At 34.1% G+C, this 19,040-nt stretch overlaps 1 protein-coding gene across 7 annotated transcripts in view; it reads left to right on the top strand.

Moving 5' to 3' along the window:
- MYO16 (myosin XVI) overlaps nt 1–19,040 on the top strand; it is a 356,937-nt gene that overhangs the window by 202,179 nt on the left and 135,718 nt on the right. For all 7 annotated transcript variants that reach the window (XM_031503852.3, XM_021545590.4, XM_021545595.4 and 4 more), the window contains exon 16: nt 4,954–5,101. In XM_031503852.3, the coding sequence (XP_031359712.3) occupies nt 4,954–5,101 (148 nt within the window). The remainder of the gene's footprint in view (nt 1–4,953; nt 5,102–19,040) is intronic.

Raw genomic sequence — 19,040 nt, 5'->3', positions numbered from 1 at the left:
TAAAAAAAATCTTTGGAAATAGTTTCATTTACATTTTCTTGAGACAGTTCACTATACTATAGAAAATAGATAGTTTCTTCACAGGAAATGTCACACATGGGAAATTACTAACACTTTTTTTCTGGTTTGTTTTGTAATGAGTGTAGGATAATTGCAAAGGAAATTCAAAACTAAAAATGTGTGATTTTGTTTTTCGTTTATAAGCTCTGGTGGGAGGAATGCAAAATTAAATATACATTAGCATGGGCTGAAGAGCATCTCAGTTCAGTTTGTAAAAATAAACCTCAATCCCTAAAGCTAAAATTTTATAGACCCTTTGTATTGTACATATTTAATTTTAGTATATTGTGTCTGCAGGGACATGAGTTTATGAACAGCTTTACTCAGAACTGACAGTTTAATTCATAGCCACTGCCTGTGACAGGATCAGTTAAACAGGTTCTTGTGTCAGTTTTCTGGTACACTAATTCTGTGGTTTTATGATTCTCAAGTCATAGGTATCAAATGAGAAAATGTAGGGGGAGTCAGGTCAATTGAAAATATAAACAAATTACTTATCTACCCTACTATTCCCCAGTTATTTAGGAATTGAATCAGTTATTCTTACCAACTCTATGGCTGGCTAAAATTATATAATTTACGGTCAAGAAAGACAAGCCTTGCTAAGCAGTAGAAATGTGTTTTATATCTCTGAAATTTGCAACTGATCCTGCTCTTTGATTTGCATCGTAGGTGTTACCATTTCTCAGCCACTGCATCACATCTGAATAAAATTGTCCCAGGATTAGACCACCATAAATGAAAAAAGAATAATGCATGTTGTCTTTGGCAGGTTTAAATTCCACCCAGGCATACTTTGTATTTATTTGCAAGATCATTTGCAGCAGTATTTACTGTCTTGCACTACTTAAACATAAATGAATAATTTAAATATGCAGAGCACCTGATTTTGCTGAGCCATAAATTTACAACTCATTGATACTAATGGGGCTAAATATGTCTGATTCGTAAACAAAAACCCAAGTGATTCTATACTGCCTCCATCAAAGGGTTTGAATGGTTTAAACTCCTCCAGAGATAGATATTACAGGTGAAAATCCAGAGCAATTTGCTATGGCAGGGATATGCAAAGTACATGTGCACACCTTTATTACAGAGGGCAGGCCCAAGATGGCACTCCTTGAGTTTTGAGTGGACACCAGTGAAGTTTGTGACAGCTTCTTGTTCATGCTGAAGTTCTTTTAGACCCTGGAAATGCTCTGACTTTTATCACAAGGTTTATTCTTCTAGCAGAAAGTACAATATACCTAAATAACAGAAATGTTCCCCATAATTTTCATCATTGATTCGTTCTTTAGCACAAACTCTATTTCTGCCATGATGGTTTGAAAACAAGGATGGAGAGTTTAGTGTGGTTCTACTCAAAGCCAGTACAGATATCTGAAGAGGTTTTATGTAACAAAAAGTTTTATTAAAACAAACACTTAGAATAAACTACAGGCCTGTGATTTCATTAAGTTTCTAAAATAAATTAAGAACTCAAAGACTCATCTTCTGGCAAAAAAAATAATATCATCTGAGTGAATGATTTACTACCACTACATAATAGTAGAATACTGTTTTTATTTCCCCAGAATGGTCCTTCAGGTAAGTTGATATAATTCCTAAGGTGAAAATGAATGCCTCTATAAAATTCCTCAAGTTACTCAAAAAGAAACAAAGCAAGGACTGATATTTTTTTTTTCCTTTTTTGGGTTACATTGAAATGGACTGACAAATGTTTTCTTGTCTTTACAAATAGCTGTGCTTAGGACAGCATGTTTTTGAGAAGGAGCAATGTAGTTTCTAAGAATGCATAGCTGAAACAGATTTCACTGGCCACACTTTTAATACATAATCTGCTTGCTGACTGTGTAGCTGCTGAGTAGATCAAGTGAGCTGTTAAAGGAAGTATAAATTTGTGCCTGTAAGTACAATTACCATTGCACAAAAATGACAGACATTGCTTTGGACCTTTATAAATTTTCTCCCTTTTATTTCACACATAGATTAACAAACTTATTTCACTTTGCAGAAAAGCATACTACCACGATAATTTCCTTTATGACTCGTAGCACTATTAAGATGGTGCTCTGTTTGATTCTTGCTGATTGGAAGCTTGGCTTTTCTTAACAGCTCTTCCCACTGCTGGATATGCTAGTTGAGATGGAATGTATTTAGCCTTATTACAGTGCAGGTGACTTGAAGTACTTGGAAAGGACTGAATTAATTTGTGTCATCTGAATAAGTGATGTTGCTCATGATTAAAGTTAAATGATAGATGACCTTTGATAACATTTTTCCTGCTTGTATTAATCAATGGATGTTAAAAACAACTGAAGTGGTAGTTATAAAAGCCTTAGTGAAGAATATTGCACACAAAAATGTGATTAAAGATTTGCAGTGAACTCTTTTCAGATTAATTAATGGTTGGATTCGTTTTACTGTGAAATAAGTTACAAGCACAATAAAAGATGGAAATCATCCTTGAGGTTCATCTATTCTGTTTTACCCTGTAGAAATGACAGCCAGGTAATGATTGATTCTGATGAAAGTGTGTGTCTGGGCCAGTCCTGCCATGATTGCATTGCTTCAATTTATAATGTGTTGCAAAGTTACTGGAGCCAGAAACACACATGATTTCCCAAGTGCCCCTTTCTACTTCCCATATAGGTTTGGGTATTTTAGTTTTTTCTGTAGTGTAGCAGCAGAGGATTAGATGGATGATACACAATTTCTCATAATATTGATTCCATAATAGCAGTTAGTTCACTACTACATTTTGTAGGATGATTAAATGGGCCAGATCATGTTTCCTTGCTTCAGCAAGTCAGATGTACAACTCCTCTCTGTCAGCCCTACTGTCTCTTAGCCAGAGTCCCAGGCATGGTTTTGGGTGCCAGCACATGTCAGAACATGTCTGTGCTGTTGCACAAAGAAAGCATAGAGGATGTTCTGGCTAATGTACCACTGACCTTCTGTACTCCTTAACTGGGAGAGTACAGAGTAGTTCTTTGAGACCCTGCATAGTTGACAGAATTTAGCTGCTGAGGCTTTTTTCAAAACAATATGTTCAAGATTCACCCATTTCATTTCTCTCCCATCTACACTGTCTTTCAGCATTATTCTCAAAGGCTGTGTTCCCTCATACACACAACTTCAAGTAACCTCAGGTTTGCTGTGTTTATTTCAACAGTATAAACAGAAACTTAAAGAACTTCAAAAGATAAGTGGAATTTAAAATAAAATGACCAGACAAATACAGATGACGCAGCAATAACCTAGCAGTGGACATTAGCAATTTTATGGTGACAGGAACTGACATTCTGCCTGCTGGCCTAATGCCTCATTAGGCTGATGCAACTACCTCTGATATACACTCTCATTCACCAAAGTGTTTCACTTTGCATTAGGAAACACCTTTGAGTCCAAAACTGGTTCTGAAAATATTGCTTTAATCGCAGACAGCTTAAAAAAGTTAAAAAAAATCAGAAAAAATCTAAAATTACATTAGTGGCATGCATTTAGAGAACATACTTGCTGTGCTGCAGGATGCATGCACTAATATTTACAATGACTACATGTTCAATAACTACTTCCAGTTTATGAAGAAAGGCTGTGGGAACCTATAGTTTAATATTCTCATCTGCTTACTGTATTCAAAAATGTAGGTCCTCTGTTGCTGAGAAGTGCACCTTATGCTCTAATCTCAAGAGCCCTTTCCACAGCAAGGATGCTTGCAAAGAGTCTGTGAAAGCTCTGCCATACTGCAGGTATTGAAAAGCCTAGAGGTGCAGCAAAATGGATTGTGTCCATGTGGTGGAGGTGCTCAGTTGTGTGTGAAGAGAAGTGCTTCTGGTCTTTGCACCACAGCTAGTATTTAAGTAATGAGATAAATTATGCCAGCAGCTGGGTAAGTGGGAACTGGGATTAGGTTCCCACTCACTAGAAAGGCCCTGACCTCTAGCTGCAGTTGGACATTCCCTTGTTCTCTTAGTCTCTTGCATCCGGAACCACATGGTGGTGTTCTCCAAGGGGAGAGCTCATGAGGAGCCTGCCCAAAACAGTGGATAGTCCTCTGTCTCTTCATGGGTATCTCTAAAATGCCTGTTATCTTCTGAACAGATAGATCAATCTGGGGGCTCAATATTTCCTTCGCTTCTGTGTTTTGCTTCTTTCAGAATCTTAGTGGGCCTGAGGTTATGTATGGTCCTGTAAGCTGTTTTTCTGTAGGCAAATCCTGCTCAGATTCATCCTCCTTCACCTTCTTCCCCAGACTGCTGATTCACACGGCTTCTCATTTATTCAGGTCATCATAGCCCTTCTGAGATGCCCATGTTTCCTCAGGCTCAGGTCAGTGAGCTTGTTGAGAACCTGTTCTGCAGAGGATTTGTCTCTTTGTAGCCATCTAGAAGCTAGGTGGTTAATCTAAATTATTAATCTCTATGTTCTGTTCTTGATTACCAGCAGAGAAAGAAGAAATGCTTCCAAGTGTGTTTTTTCAATAGATCTTGAATCTCTCTTCCATCTTTCTGTTTAGAAGGACAGTATAGATGCCAGTGCTCAGATGTCTATATTTTGGTGAGATAACTAATAGCTTGTCTCTTAGAAAGTCTTGCCAAATACAACAACTGGTACAAATCAACATCAGTATCTTCAAAACTAAGTAATTTTGATGGTAATATCAAACAGTGAGTGGGGCAATATGTTCCACCAATTCTAATGGAATTAGGGTTTTGTATGTGATTTGTGTAGAAAACCATGGTAATAAATAAATGGTAATATATTTTATATGCTCCCCTCAGATAATTTTACAAGAAACATTATTAACTGTTACAATTGTAGATTATTTAAGACATTTAAGTTTAGAACAATCAGTATAATGATGAGTTTATATGTTTGTTTCTTAATCAGCTAGGATTTATACGTACATGTTGGAGAAGTCTCGTGTCGTTATCCAACCTCTCAACCAGAGTAATTTTCATGTTTTTTACTTGATGATGGATGGATTGTCTGCTGAAGAAAAATACACCCTTTACCTCAGTAATTTATCTGCACACAGGTAGGAAAACAACTTTATATTTAGTATTAATAGTTTTTTATATTAATGTCTCAGCTGTTGAAGTCTTTCTTCCAATTGTTAAAATTTTTCTAACTTTTCAATGAGTTCTGAAATTATTTATTATGGAGCATTTGCTCATGAGGATATAGCTCTGAAGTACATATGTACTTTCTTAACAAGATCAGAGTTTTATGTACATTAATATTGCTACCTTAAAGGAGAAAAAGAAACTTATTAGCTATTTTTCTGTCTTCTGTGGGCTAGAGTAGGCCTATTGTTTTTGGTTTTTCCCTGGTGAAAATTTTGTTTCATAAGGTAAAACTTTTATTTATTTATAATTTTCTTATGGAATATGTTGATTTTGGTGAAATGTCACTTAATGTAACTGATATCTCCATTTTCATCTTGATACTTTATATAAAAATTTGTAAGAAAAAACAGAAGAAAAAGTTTTGACTGCTTTGAACCCAAAGATAGGATTCAACACCCAGCACCTAAAATTATGTGTTTCTGTATGACTCCACATGAGCTGATTGTCTTGGCTTCCATTTGCAATCAAAGGAGATTGAGTTCCTGCTCAGCTGTACAAAGACTCACAAATGTGGCTCAGCTCATCCAAAGCACAGAGCTATATGTGTCTTCATAAACTGTGCTGATTACCTCGCCTTTAACAGTAAGAGCTTAAATATAAAGAGCTGAATATAGACACCCAAATGTAGCATGTCTAAGGCTTAATATACTCCAAAGGAGATTTTTGATTTTTTGAGGAAATTTTGTGATTTTCTCAGAATTTATTAATTCTGACTGTTTTAGAATGAAAAAATATTCCTCCCTTAGCTAATTTGCATTTTACTTTTCAGGCTTTTCTAAGTGTCACTGAAATGAGAAAAGGGTATTCAGTATTAATGATCTCCTCCTAAACTGATTACCTTTACAATTAGTATAATGAGTAACTGTAAAAAGACCTATAGTAATTAAAATTATGTAAGAAGAATGTTTTCAGGTTTTCACATCTAAGCCTTTTTTCCATGGATTTTTTTTTTCCTCAACTTTTTCATTTTCCACTCTGGCTAGTTACTTGAATAAAATAGCAGTTCTAGATTTAGGACCTGTAAATAGAAAGACACCACATTAATTTTTGTGGAGAAAAAGTTTGTTGATTATGATTTTTTTCTTAGATGGAATTCTTCTGACTACCATTGGTTAATGTTTTAAGCTGTTACCATTGCTGTATTATATAGAATAGCACATAGCACTAGCTCTGAAGAAACCTCCGATTAAATTCTTGTGCTAAAAGTGATTCACTTCAAAGCAGGGAGAAGAGTTAAATTCTATATTTTAAATTGTTTGAGGACTTTGAAGACCAAAACTATTCTAAGTTCCTAATGATTACTTTATTTCTCTTCTAGCATAAGTTGTTTGGAAGCACTCAGTTTGTTCAGGAAATGAAACAGTTTGAAGTCCCTTTGCAAGAAGCTCAGACAGAAAAGAACTTGGTGTAAACCTCAATAATTAGATTTACATGAGCAAAACTTTATCTGATAAGATATCTGATAATCATCCAAAAAGAACAAAATAGTATTTCTAAGTAGATGTCTGAACATTGCAGTACCAAAGCTTTAGAAGTAATTTATTGTGGAATATTTGCATAAACCTGCTTTTATCAATAAAGCTTTGCTTTGCCTATGTAGAGTAGATTGTATCTTGGATTATTGAGAGTGTTTGGGCCAAATTTTCCTTACCTTAAACTCCTGAGTGCATTACTTAATTGAGTTAGATCTTTCCCAGTTGATAAAGTTAAATTAGGGATGAATTTCTACTGCATCAAACTTACTCATGAATCAGGAAGGCAGGATCTGGCCTCTTTTATAAACTCATTATTTCTGGCTTAGTCAAATTTTGATGAGATCACATAATTCTGGTAACATCCATAAGTGATTTTTAAATGTTTTCTTTGAACAAGTGCAATCTTGATTCAAATAGTAAAATTAACTAGATAACAGGCCTTTTAAAATCCTTTGGAGGTTGTTTCTGCCCAGTTGTTTTTTTGATAATTTTTCTGTTCCTCTTCACATTGCTTAATATTGCATTTTTATGTAGAAGATACAACAATCTTAGTAAATAATGGCTATTAAGATCACAAAGTAACTCTATTTTATCTTTTTTTTTCTTAAGGCATTGCAATGTAAGAAATAAGATGTAGCATGAATTTTTTAATTCTTATTTTAGATAAAAATACCCCAAAGATTTAAAGTAGTTTTGTCAGCATGATGCTGCAAAAGATGAGATGTAAGTTGTGTTTTATATAATATATAATCCTGGACTGAGAGTTAATGTAAATTGCTTAAAGGGGAAATCCCTCCCTTTTGGAATCACTAAGAATCTTTGTAAGGCTGGGGTGTCACCCCATCATGATGGGGAAGTTGTTTGGTTGTAAATCTCTGCTGTTTGGTGCTGTCCTGAGAGGGAGCTTGAGCTCAGAAACTTAAATATGTGTTCTTGCAAGCATTGTATTTGCTAAGGCACCATGTGAGGATAAATAGCCGCACACTTTCTATTGAGCCTACATTACAGCTAGGATCTCAAAGTAGCAAGAATTTAATTTACATAGGGAAGGATTTGAATGAATACATCTCCCATCGTATCTGCATGTGGATCATGATGGATAAAGACAGAAGTAATTGCTGAAAGGTAAGATCATTTTTCAAGATTGAGCAAGGGAAGCATGTCAGAAATGAAGAGAGAGTCTCAAAAGGGGAAGTAAAGGCTTTTTGATTGACAACTACTCCTGTGCATTCATTATATTTGGAAACTGATTTTTATCAGCAGATTGTTGATTAAAAACTTCCAAAATTTCTGTTAATTTACTGTGTTTCAAAGAACTCTAGGACTTTTTATCTTGATGATGATAATTATGTGTAATACAGAGACATTAACAATTTGAAATTATATTCTCAATTTGCTCTTGATTTGCTCTGGATTACAGTTTTTTTTTTCTGGGTGCAGATTACAGTCCATGACTGTAAGCAGTACTTTTGTGGTCTCTGAAGTTTAGCCTCACAAAAAAAGCATGTGCTAACTTTTCTAGCACATTTAGCTTTGCCTCATAGTTACAGTAGGTCCTAACTTAGTGATGAATCTTGCAACCAAGGTGAAACAGAGAACAGTAAGAGAAGCGACAGTGGCGATAGATCAATTTGTAAATGATCTTCAACACTAGTGAAGAAAGGATTGGAAACAAAAGGAAAGATCATAGCAAGAGGAGAGAAAGTATTTTAGGAAAATCTTCCAGAAAATAAATAGAAAGTCCTGCTTTTGTTGCTTTGGGCCAATTGCTTCATATTAGTATTTCTATTTCAAAGCTGTGGCATATAGAACAATGTAAGAATGTCATTGTGTAATATGTATATGTAAGATACTCAAACATACTGTTATTAAAAATCATGTCTTTACATTTGTGTATTTATATTTAAAAATATAGCTTAAGGCCACTTAACTCAGGAAAATTATTTCAGAAAAGATGGTAGGTTTGAGACCTGTTCAACTTACCATTTTCAGTTTAAACAAGGTTCCTATTTCTCCTAATTCATTGTACTGTAAAAACAAGCTAATAACTTCAATTGGAGGAAAATGTTATATAAACATTCATGCAAGCTGAACTGTGGTCAGCACATGCACTTTTTGTATTTGCATTATCAAACTGCTGTTCCCAGATGTGTAAAACTTTCCTTTCTCCCATAGAACAATGCTGTGCACTGCACTGTGTGCTCTCTCTGCCTGTGATGTTTCTCACATCCCTTAAAAAGCAGTGAAACTCTTCTGCAACAACAGATGTAGATCAGTTCATGGGACTGATGTACTTTCTTTTACAGTTTTTCAGTGCAGGTGCCCTCTTCACTCTCAATAAGAAAAACTTGAATTTAATATATAAAGGTGTAATTTTAGTAAAGTGATTGATTTTTTTTTTTGTTATAGTCTAAGCTAATCTGAATCTTGATCAGTGAAGAAATAATTTCCCATTCTAAATTATAAGGCTGGTCTTAAAACAAAAGGCTTAAAAATTAGTGTGATGAAGTGAATGAAGTAGAAAGATCCCAGTAAAGACAGCCTTACGTATGACTTTTTTTGTGTTTCCAGTCATCATCTTTTCTAACAAGCACTAATACAATGACTTTAAAATAATGATTATTCTAGTAACATCCATATTGATCCCCACTCCTCATTTCCTTTGCATATAAGAGCCCAAGATGTAAATTTTCAAGTACTGTGAGTAGCCAGTTACCACAGATTTCCTCTTTTCAATACACTCAGGTGGCAGCCTCTCTATTTTCTAACTATTGTAGATATGGACCATGAAGAAACTGTGCATTTCCATACCTTTTCCTTCCTTCTCTCTTCCTTTTCTTTTCTTGTATCTTTGGATGCCTTTTATTTTTTTTTTTTCATTAATTTGATTAGGTTCTCATTTAAAGTGCAACAGAAAGAAATAATAATCTTGAAACTACCAGTTTTTCATACTTGTGCTATTTGTCTACAAACCTTACTATGGCAGTCTAACAGTAAATTCATAGAGAAAAGTTGTAGGGGTTTGGGGATTTTTTTGTTTGTTTTGTTGTTATCTGGGGTTGTTTCTTTTATTTTGGGGCTTGTTCTCATATTTGTGGTTTTTTGTTTGTTTTGTTTTGTTGGTGGGTGTTTGTTTTTGTTTGTGTATGTGTTTGTGTGTGTGTTTTGTGTTTTGTTATTTTTAAATTTTTCCCACACAATCAGATAAATAGGCATTTTAGGAATGTTCCAGTCCTCTGATGTTTCCATGCTCTTTCCTTGTAGTAAATCCTAATAGATTTTTTTTCTTATGAATATTGACTTTTTTTAAACTTTCAGTACGGCCAAAAGCTCAGTTCACAGAGGTGATTACAGGACCATTCTGATCCCTTTGTTTCACAATTTTCTTGATGCTGATATCTGTGTATGATGACTAGAGGAAAATCCAAGCATTAGGCTTAAGTTACAAAATTAGGTGGATTTCAGTGTTGTCAATGAAACACAACTAGTACTGTAAGAGCTGCATCAGATTTTCCCATCCTGCTGAAATTATAATTTCTATGGGAAGTGCCAAGTTATATCACTTTATCAAACTGATGTTAGACATTGTGTGATGAAACTCAGCATAAGATAGTACCAAAATTCTGAGTCTTGCCCAAGTAAAGCCTAGTGTTGAGACTCCCTGGTTGAGGATCAACTTAGTTTTAAAATCTTGCTGACAGAAACTAAAGCTCTAGGCTATCAGGAAATTGGAATTAATTGTATTTAATTTTAGGAGTAGGGTAAAGATCATACTCAGAGGTTCCTCTGCAAAAGTATTCCACTTTTGCATATGGGCAGTGTCAGCACAGGAGAAGAGGGAAGCTGTGGCAGGATTTATTAAGATCACCATCACTACATCTGAATGGTCATGAAGATAAAATACTTCCTCCAAAGATACCTTCTTCCAAAGATCTCTTAAATTTTAAACAAGCATTCAAGTTCTGGTTGAGAAAGTAAAGTTGTGTTGTTTTGTTACTGTTTTGTACAAGTTTTCCTGTCCTAACTTGATTATGTGCAGAACATTCCTTTTGTCTGAAAATCTTGCATTTTAAGTACATTAACATTTATAAAATAATGCAGTGATAATAGTAGCTCAAGCTGTGTACAGTAGCATGCCAAGAGAGCAAAGGGCATAATGACTTTTGAGCATATTTGACAATCTTTCTAAATAATGTGGTAGTGTGACGATACACTTTCAAACACATGGAAGATTTCAAAAAGAAGAGAGTTAGGTCTAAGTTATTTTTGCTGGAATTTGTTTCAGTACAATAAGTGGATATGGATAGGTGAAACCCTAAATAAAATAGAAAATAGTTTGGGTTTTTGTTGGTTTTTGCTTTCTTAACTGCATGGTAGCAAATAATATAAAAAATAATAAACTTCCATCAGTTTACATCTTCCTGGTAAGATTTACTTATATTTCAGCTATCTAGTGAAAAGCTTTAACTGTGAACATTTGTTTCTTGACTATCTTCATGCAATGCTACTGTGAAAATCTGATTTACAATGAGTAGTACTATTTTAAGGTTAAGATTTGTAGATTCTGCATGTAATGAGGCAATTCCAGCAAGGTCTGACAGCTAAACTAGACCAGGCTAGTTATCAGGGAGGTAATGGGGAGAGATATAAAGCAGATCTATTTTTCTGAGATTCTGGAGCAGATTTAAACTGGTTTCAGTGAGATGAATATCTATGTAATCTTGAATATTTTCAATGTAAAAATAATTGTCTAAATTTTATCTGTTTGTCTTTTGTTTACTGCTTGTTTACTTTGCTGTTTACCATGTGTTCTTTTCCTATCTACAGAGTATTTACTGATGTCAGAACTTTTAAAATTGTTTCTTTTTTGAGACTATATCACCTTTACTGCATGTAGGTCATATGCATATTCCAAAAAAATGTGCTTTCACATTGTTCTCTTTAATATTTTTCTCTATCCTCTTATAGGATAGGGTTTCAGTCTCCAGTTCCCATTTATTTCAACTGATAATAGCCTTTATCCCAATGCTCCGACCTTCTTCAGTTTTCCTTTGTTTTCCTCATTCATGCAGGTTTTCTGAGCAAATAGTGGTCATGTTTATTCATCTTGGTTTATTCTTTATGTAAGCAGGAATTGAACCAAAAGGAATGTTTATGTTTTTGTGAGGTTTTTTCCTTAGCCTCTTTTTCTTCTCTTATTCTTTCTTTGAAGGTCAGGCTCCATTAATCTCTTGGATCTTTGCTCTTCAGAGAAGGAAGTGTGTAGAGACACCAAATGACTGATGTGTGTGATTTGTTATGCTGAATAGTAATAATCATGACTGACTCAGTTTTATTGAAAATGGAAACCAGAAAATATATGTTGTATTAAGATTCAGCTTCATGTTTCAAAGTGATATTGATTGTCTAGAACTAATATTATCTAATTCTAATGTAGCATTTCGCAATATGTATTTTCAGATATATCTGAGATTAAAAAGTAGAACGGAGGGTAAGTTTAGGGATTTTTTCCATTCAATATTGATTTCTAAAAAAGAATATTTGAACATATTGATTTTTTTACTCTGTGGTCTAATTAAACTTATTTTGCGTATTTGTGTACTTCAGTTCTGTTCAGATAGCTTTTAGACTTAGTCTCATATTTTAAGCTTAGATTGGCTTATTTTAATGAAAACTAGATGGAATCCAAAGGAGCCTATTAGTGTACAGTAACTAAGAGTTTTTTTGGTGCCTTTTAGCAGGGGAATTATGATGACCAGACCATCATAAAGATGGTCCAGACTAAATCTTCCTACTTAAGATCATCACTGTGCATGTTAATATTCAGGAAATATCTGACAATATTGTCAGTGTTGAAGTTAATACACAGTTTGTTTCTGAAAATTCATTACCTTTCCTCTATCTCAAACCCCCTTTTGTGAGAAATTTGTGGATAGCTGTGTCCTAAAAGATACATTACTAGGAGCTTTGCATTGCAATTACAGAATATATAAACAGGATCACATCTTAGGTTTTTGAAACAAAGCGGAACTGTTATTTATCTGCTTTATTTTGCAAATTAAGTGGTTATTTTTCTATTTGCAGATACCTATATCATATATAAGGTATACCTCTATATTATTAATTTTATTTCACAGTATTTGCTTTGAGTATCTGGCTGTGCATTTGTTTTGAGTGGTTCACCTGAATTCAGGGTTAGGTACATACACACCTACGCACTTGCATTCTAATTACATGTCAAGATATTCAAAGCATTTTTCTTCTTGAAAGCAGAAACTTAGCTTTGGATTTAATGATTAATTTATTTATTCCAGTTTTGACATTATCAGCTTTTAATAGTACTGCTCTATTTGCAAAGGATACTTTAAAAAATTATACCTCCAGTGATGTTTAACAATCATTAACTTACTTGAAATTCAACAAGAATTTTTATTTAGCAAGGTAAAGGTAGTAAAATTGCTCAAGGTCTTGTCTGAGGTCCCAAGTGTAATTGTTATTTGTCTGGCTTTTGGAATAAATGCTGGAGAAATTCTGCTTTGTTCAAGAGTGCAAGTCTGAAACTCATATTCCTCTGGGTATTTTCTTTCATTTGATGTTAACAGTCCCCTCTTCATTGTATTACTCTTCATATAAATTGATTGACTAGTGGCAGAGGATGTTCAGTCCTCCATTGGAAGATTCTGAGAGGCAAAGAAATAATTCATTTTGATTACCTCTATTTTCAACAACTTTTTTTCTCTCCATCATAACTCTGAACCTGTAAAACTATGTGTAAACAAAGACATAATGCTTTCTCAGGAATGAATTTTACATTTATAGTGGTGCAGTGGAGTCAAGGCACTCTTATTTGTATTTCAATGTTTTCCTAAATTAACTCAGATATCTGATAATATTTGATAAGTTACATTTCCTTGGTGTCAGTTTGGAATAGAAAAAATTGCATCAGACCATATAAAAGTGCTCTGGATTTTGCATTTTTATTGCTTTAGTCAGTTTACTTTTGCATGTTTAGTTTTATTCCACAAACTTGCATTTATATTATTTGACTGGCATTGATACCATTTGATATTTATTTGATTTAGAGAGCTTTGTCTTTTTTGTCTTCTTTGGTATGATATAGAAACAGGTGCAGAAAATAGGAGAAGAACACTCTGCCTTTCATGGCTGTGGCATGGCATGAAAGATGAAGAATAAGAGGCAAGAAAAAATTGAAATCTATTTAATTCAAAAGAAAGAAACAAACTTTGTAATTAAGAGCAGTGGGATCTTTAGAGTTTACTGAACACATCTGTCTTAATTTTAGCAGAAAACTATACATAAAATAAAACATTGTTTAGAATAAATTGCTTTAAATGGGGAAAGGAAGTGCAAAAATAAACACAACATGTACAGATGATTCTCCAATTTGTTGTGAATTCTGTTGATGAGTATCTTACACCTTAAAGTTCCTGGGGCAAGTTCAACCTTTTGTCAGAAAAAACAGGAATCTCCAGAGAGCTATGAAAATTATATATATTAAGGTTAAATTTTATCTTCTATTGAAGAAATTAAGTCCTGACTGTTTAAGCAGCCCACCAGTGTTTCATGTCAGTCAGAAAATGGATGTAACTTCAAGAGGTGAAATTGCCAAAGAAACCCTGGCTTGAAAGTAGATGTGATTACTCACATAAATGGTAGGAAAGTTAATTTGGCTTTTACTTTAAGTACAAAATATATCTCTGCACTTTACTAGGTTGCTAATCGTCTCATATGTGGAGGGAGATTCAGTGGATTCAGCTCCTGAAACCACTTAGCTATTACATTACATAAATCTAGTGTGATAACACAGTTCTGCAATTTATGCTTCAAAAGTCACTCTTAGAATCGTTTGGATACAATTACTGTAGATGAATTTCCAGTCAGGACTGGGTGTTTCAGAAATTGTTATTGACATACAGAGCCCCAGTCATTGAACTCAGCTCATCTCAGATCTAGTGGAGCTGATACCTCTTCACCATTGTTTGAACTTGCTGCCTTCACTCAGCTCCCTGTGCTGCCATGTATTTTTCATTGCACTGGTAGCCAGCTCTCTCCAGGAAAGTCAGGCAAGGTCAACCCAAAGTGTAGCATAGTTTTCTTCCTCTAGTTCTTTCATTAAGCATAACTCAAAATTACCACTGCACATAAAGTTATACCTGATTGTGTGAGATTAGTGCCATTTACAGTTTCCATTTACTGATTTCCACACTATTTTCCAAAGTTAGTTACTGAAACTGAATTTTGTCTAAAGCCTACAAGTAACTAATTAAAATTTTCTGAATATGCTAGTTGAGTGCTATTGACCAGAGGATGTCAGGATCTTAGTTTTGCTCCTAAAATGGCAACTCTATCAGTCTGGCTTCTGAATTTATTTTATGCAATATAATGTGGGACAGAATGGTGTGTAAATTTCTTTTAATGGATCACCCATCACCCAGATGATCTTTGGAACTTTTCAATTCTGTGAATATCAGACCTGAGCAACCAGAACTCTGGTCAGACAAGGAGACATGCTGGGGAGAGCTGAATAAGTCCAAAGTGTTTCAAGTTTCTGGATTTTGGGTTCAATGATCTTAAAGACTTTTTCCAGCCTAATGATTCTATGATTCTCTGGTCTGTGGCCTGTCTGTGATAATAAGCCCTATGTTTGTCTGATTGTAAGTTTAAACATTTCTTGAACAGAATATGGGTGAGAAAAAATATTAAAACAGATGCAGTTTGTACAAAGAGAGATGCAAATTAAGAAAGCGTTCTGAAATGAAAAGCTTACTACATATTTTCTGCTGACTGAAATGATAGGAAAAGGGACTGAAACAATGTAGAAATACCATTTGGCCAGGAAACTGTATTTGTAATCATTATTGTAGAGAAGTGTAATGCATGGCTTCTGACAACTGCTGGCACCTTCTAATTTCTACTTTAACCTTTGTGGGATTTTAACCAAATCAAATAATTAAATGGATAGAAATCAATTTACCAGGCTGGCATTACAGCTTAGTATTAAACCTACACAGTAATTACAGTATTTATTTTGATGCTGGTACACTGACACCAGTTTTGTGTTTTGTTTTCAACCAAGAAGAGGATTATGCAGACTAAGAAAAGTGCTAACTAACCACTGGTAAAAAATAGGTCTGTGGCTTTTCACTGTAAATAATTAAAATAGAAAAATAAGTTATTTCATAGAATTATTTTGTTTTAAAACAATTGGAGACTATTCTGTGTCATTAGAATTTTGAAGCCACTCTGATCTAGTGGGTGGCATCCCTGCCCATAGCAGGGGAATTGAAAATAGATGGGTTTTAAGGTCCCTGCCAGCCCAAGCCTTTCAATAATGATGATGATTCTATGTATTTTTCTATTTATACCATTGTTCACTTTATTTTTTTATCACTTTTCTGTCTCAAATCGAGATGTGATAACACTGACACTGCTAGAGATTGTCATAGCATTTCTGAGTATTTGGGATTTCTTCTGTATAACTCATAACTCATGTCTTTAAGTTTAGAGAAATTAGATTCACTATCACAGATGTATCTGTACTTCCTTGTTGCTGCAGTCCTTCCCCCATTTTCATCATGCTCTCTGACATTCCTTTCCCAGTATATTTTCAGATCTATTATGTATATTTTCCACATTTCAGACCTAATCTCCTGTTTAAACAGGACTCCTAAATCATGTAGCAATTAAGAGGAATTGAGCAGCATATATTAAAATATGTCCTATGATGAACTGAACTTCAGTGAGTATGTTGTGGAATTAGGTTGGCCTCTAAGACAAAACTGGAACAAATGGGAACATCTCAAATTCTTTTTTTATGTAGTTTATTCTGGAGCAAATTTTTTAAACATGAAATTGCAATCCTCTCCAATCTATTACCATTCCTGCTTCCCATATATCTTAGGAGGGAAACGACTAGTTTAAAGCATAATTTATTCTGTGATCATCTTTCTTCTCCATTTATTTTTATTACCTTTTTATAATTGTATTTGTTTTCATTTTTGTTAGAAAGCAATGTATTTGAATGAAACTTAGCTTTGCAATCCCTATGTGTAAATACAGCGTGGATTTTAGCACTAAGACCCAGTAGGAAGACTGTCCTATTTTGACACACAAACAATGAAAGTACTCTGAATCTTCAAATGTGCTTTTGGAAGGCCAGTTTATACAGTATTTTATACAATATAAGGTCAGTGTAAGTAACTTGCTTACATGTCGCCTTTCAATTGAGATCTCAGTGTGCAGTCTCTGAGTTTTACTTCAGGTTTGCTGAGTTTCTGTGTCCTTGGTGCCTTACGAGAGGCAAAGGAGGACACTGCAGGGGATTTAATGTCAGAAGTATTTAATTTGAGACCTTTCATCCAGCACGATTTTATTGTGAAGGCTGAAAAAATATGAGAGAAACAGGCATATACACCCATCCTGTTCACATTTTGGATGGTCCTGGAATGCATTTGAGACAAAAATGGTCCTGAGGCAGGAGGCAAAGCTGGTCTTGGCTGAGTATAGGAGAGCAGATGGCAGTTCTCCATTACTGAACCCTGTGTCCAGCATCACGTAGCCTGGTGGCTGTGTGAAAAGCAGAACACTCCTCTTACATTAAAGGAGTAGCAATTGTTAATTGTGGATTGTTGATTTCTAAATAGATAACATATATAAATATACATTAATTTGCTCCATTTATAGTTGCAAGGAGAATATTCTTGCTTTGTAGAAAAAAGTAAATTCCAATAAAGTTTGGTACTGCACCAAATCATATATGTGTAGTGTATGATACTTTCTTAGCCCATGAAAGGTGAATTATCATTATTGATTAATTAATTAATTTTATTAATACTTCTAAAAAGAAATTTCAATCTTGAGTAAATAATATATATATATTTTCTAGTATTTCAAAAGTTGCCTAGTGTCTTGGGGGAGACTTACCTTTTATTTTTAACCAAGTTAAAAGTGCTTTAAATGGATCTTACTGTTGAGAATTATTTGTTTAATATACACATCTGAATACACATGGTCATACCTGCATATACAGGAAGAAGAGTGCTTCTTGTAAATCAGCTTATCTGAAATTGATTTGTGCACTACAATCAGTAATATGAGATAATTTTGAAGCATATTATCAGTATTTTAACTGGATATTGGTGAGAGTTATAAGCAGGTTTCCTAAGCACTTTTTATAGTTTAGATCAGATACTGTGGCTCTTAACACAGTAAGCTTTATTTAATGAATCAGCATTTTAAAACTATCAAGTGCTGGTGGAGAAATGGCTTTAAGGCTTATAAACTTCATGACATCTGCCTGGCAACCAATGCCAAAGTCTGAACACAGAAATACAAAATTGCTTTTAGTTGTAGGAGCAAAGTTCAAACAATTTTTTAAACATTTCAGGAAGCAGATTGGACCAGTTTGTACTTGCATGCAGACTGGCTAATTTTACATCTTCAGCTACTTTTTTCATCATCATCAATATTATGCTCTTTATTTCATGTATATTAAGCTTCAAAATTATACTTTTAGAGTGGTAGTTCACAGATGTTGTGATTCTGTCCTGTAAAATATCTGAATCATGAGTCAGATAAAAAGTTCAAGGTATACTGTCTGTATTAATTCTTGTGTTACCATCAGACGTGTGAAAATTTCTATTTTGAGTCACTCTTATTGCAAATTCATTTTTTCCTCTAATGGAATAATTCTAAATTTATGTTTTTATGTGATTTTAGGAACAGGATGCTTGAGTCTCTGATTTCAACCTATTCCATAGGATTATCAATATAATTAGGAAAAAAAAATATAGCTGATTGAAGCCTACCAACATTTAGCATTTTGAGGCTAAAGACCAGTATGTATTTCTTTGCTTTCCTTTTCAGTTTATCCACTCTCTGTAAAACTCATGTACTTCATAGTACACATAGTCTTTCTTACAGAAGTATTTGAAACTTAATTTATAAAATATCAAGGCAAAGCTACTTACCGGATAACACATGAGCTTTCTGTGCTAAAACCAGTTTACAAAACACATACATAACTTGTAATTTTGTTAGCTTAGAAAACTAAAAATAAAAGCTGTGTTCTGGCTGTCATCAAATCTGTCTACAGTGTTTATTTAATTAATATTATGGTGATACCTTAACTCTTGACATTAACAAAGCAATTCAGATTTTTTAAAGTGCTGTTTTTGGTACTTTATTGCACGAGTTATGAAAAATATGTGCACTTTAATGATAAGGAGTAACTCCAGCTCATTGCTACAGGGTAACAAGGTTCAAAGGGTATGAAAGTTTTTCAGATTCTAATATGTTTAAAAACTGGGGATAAAGGGAAAAAAAAGCAATAATACATGCCCCTTTTCCCTGA

This window comes from Lonchura striata, chromosome 1 (genome assembly GCF_050655825.1).
Source record: "Lonchura striata isolate lonStrDom1 chromosome 1, ASM5065582v1, whole genome shotgun sequence".
Taxonomy (NCBI): Eukaryota; Metazoa; Chordata; class Aves; order Passeriformes; family Estrildidae; genus Lonchura; species Lonchura striata.
The sequence above is the reverse complement of the archived record's forward strand: the minus strand, read 5'-3'. Positions and strand labels throughout refer to the sequence as shown.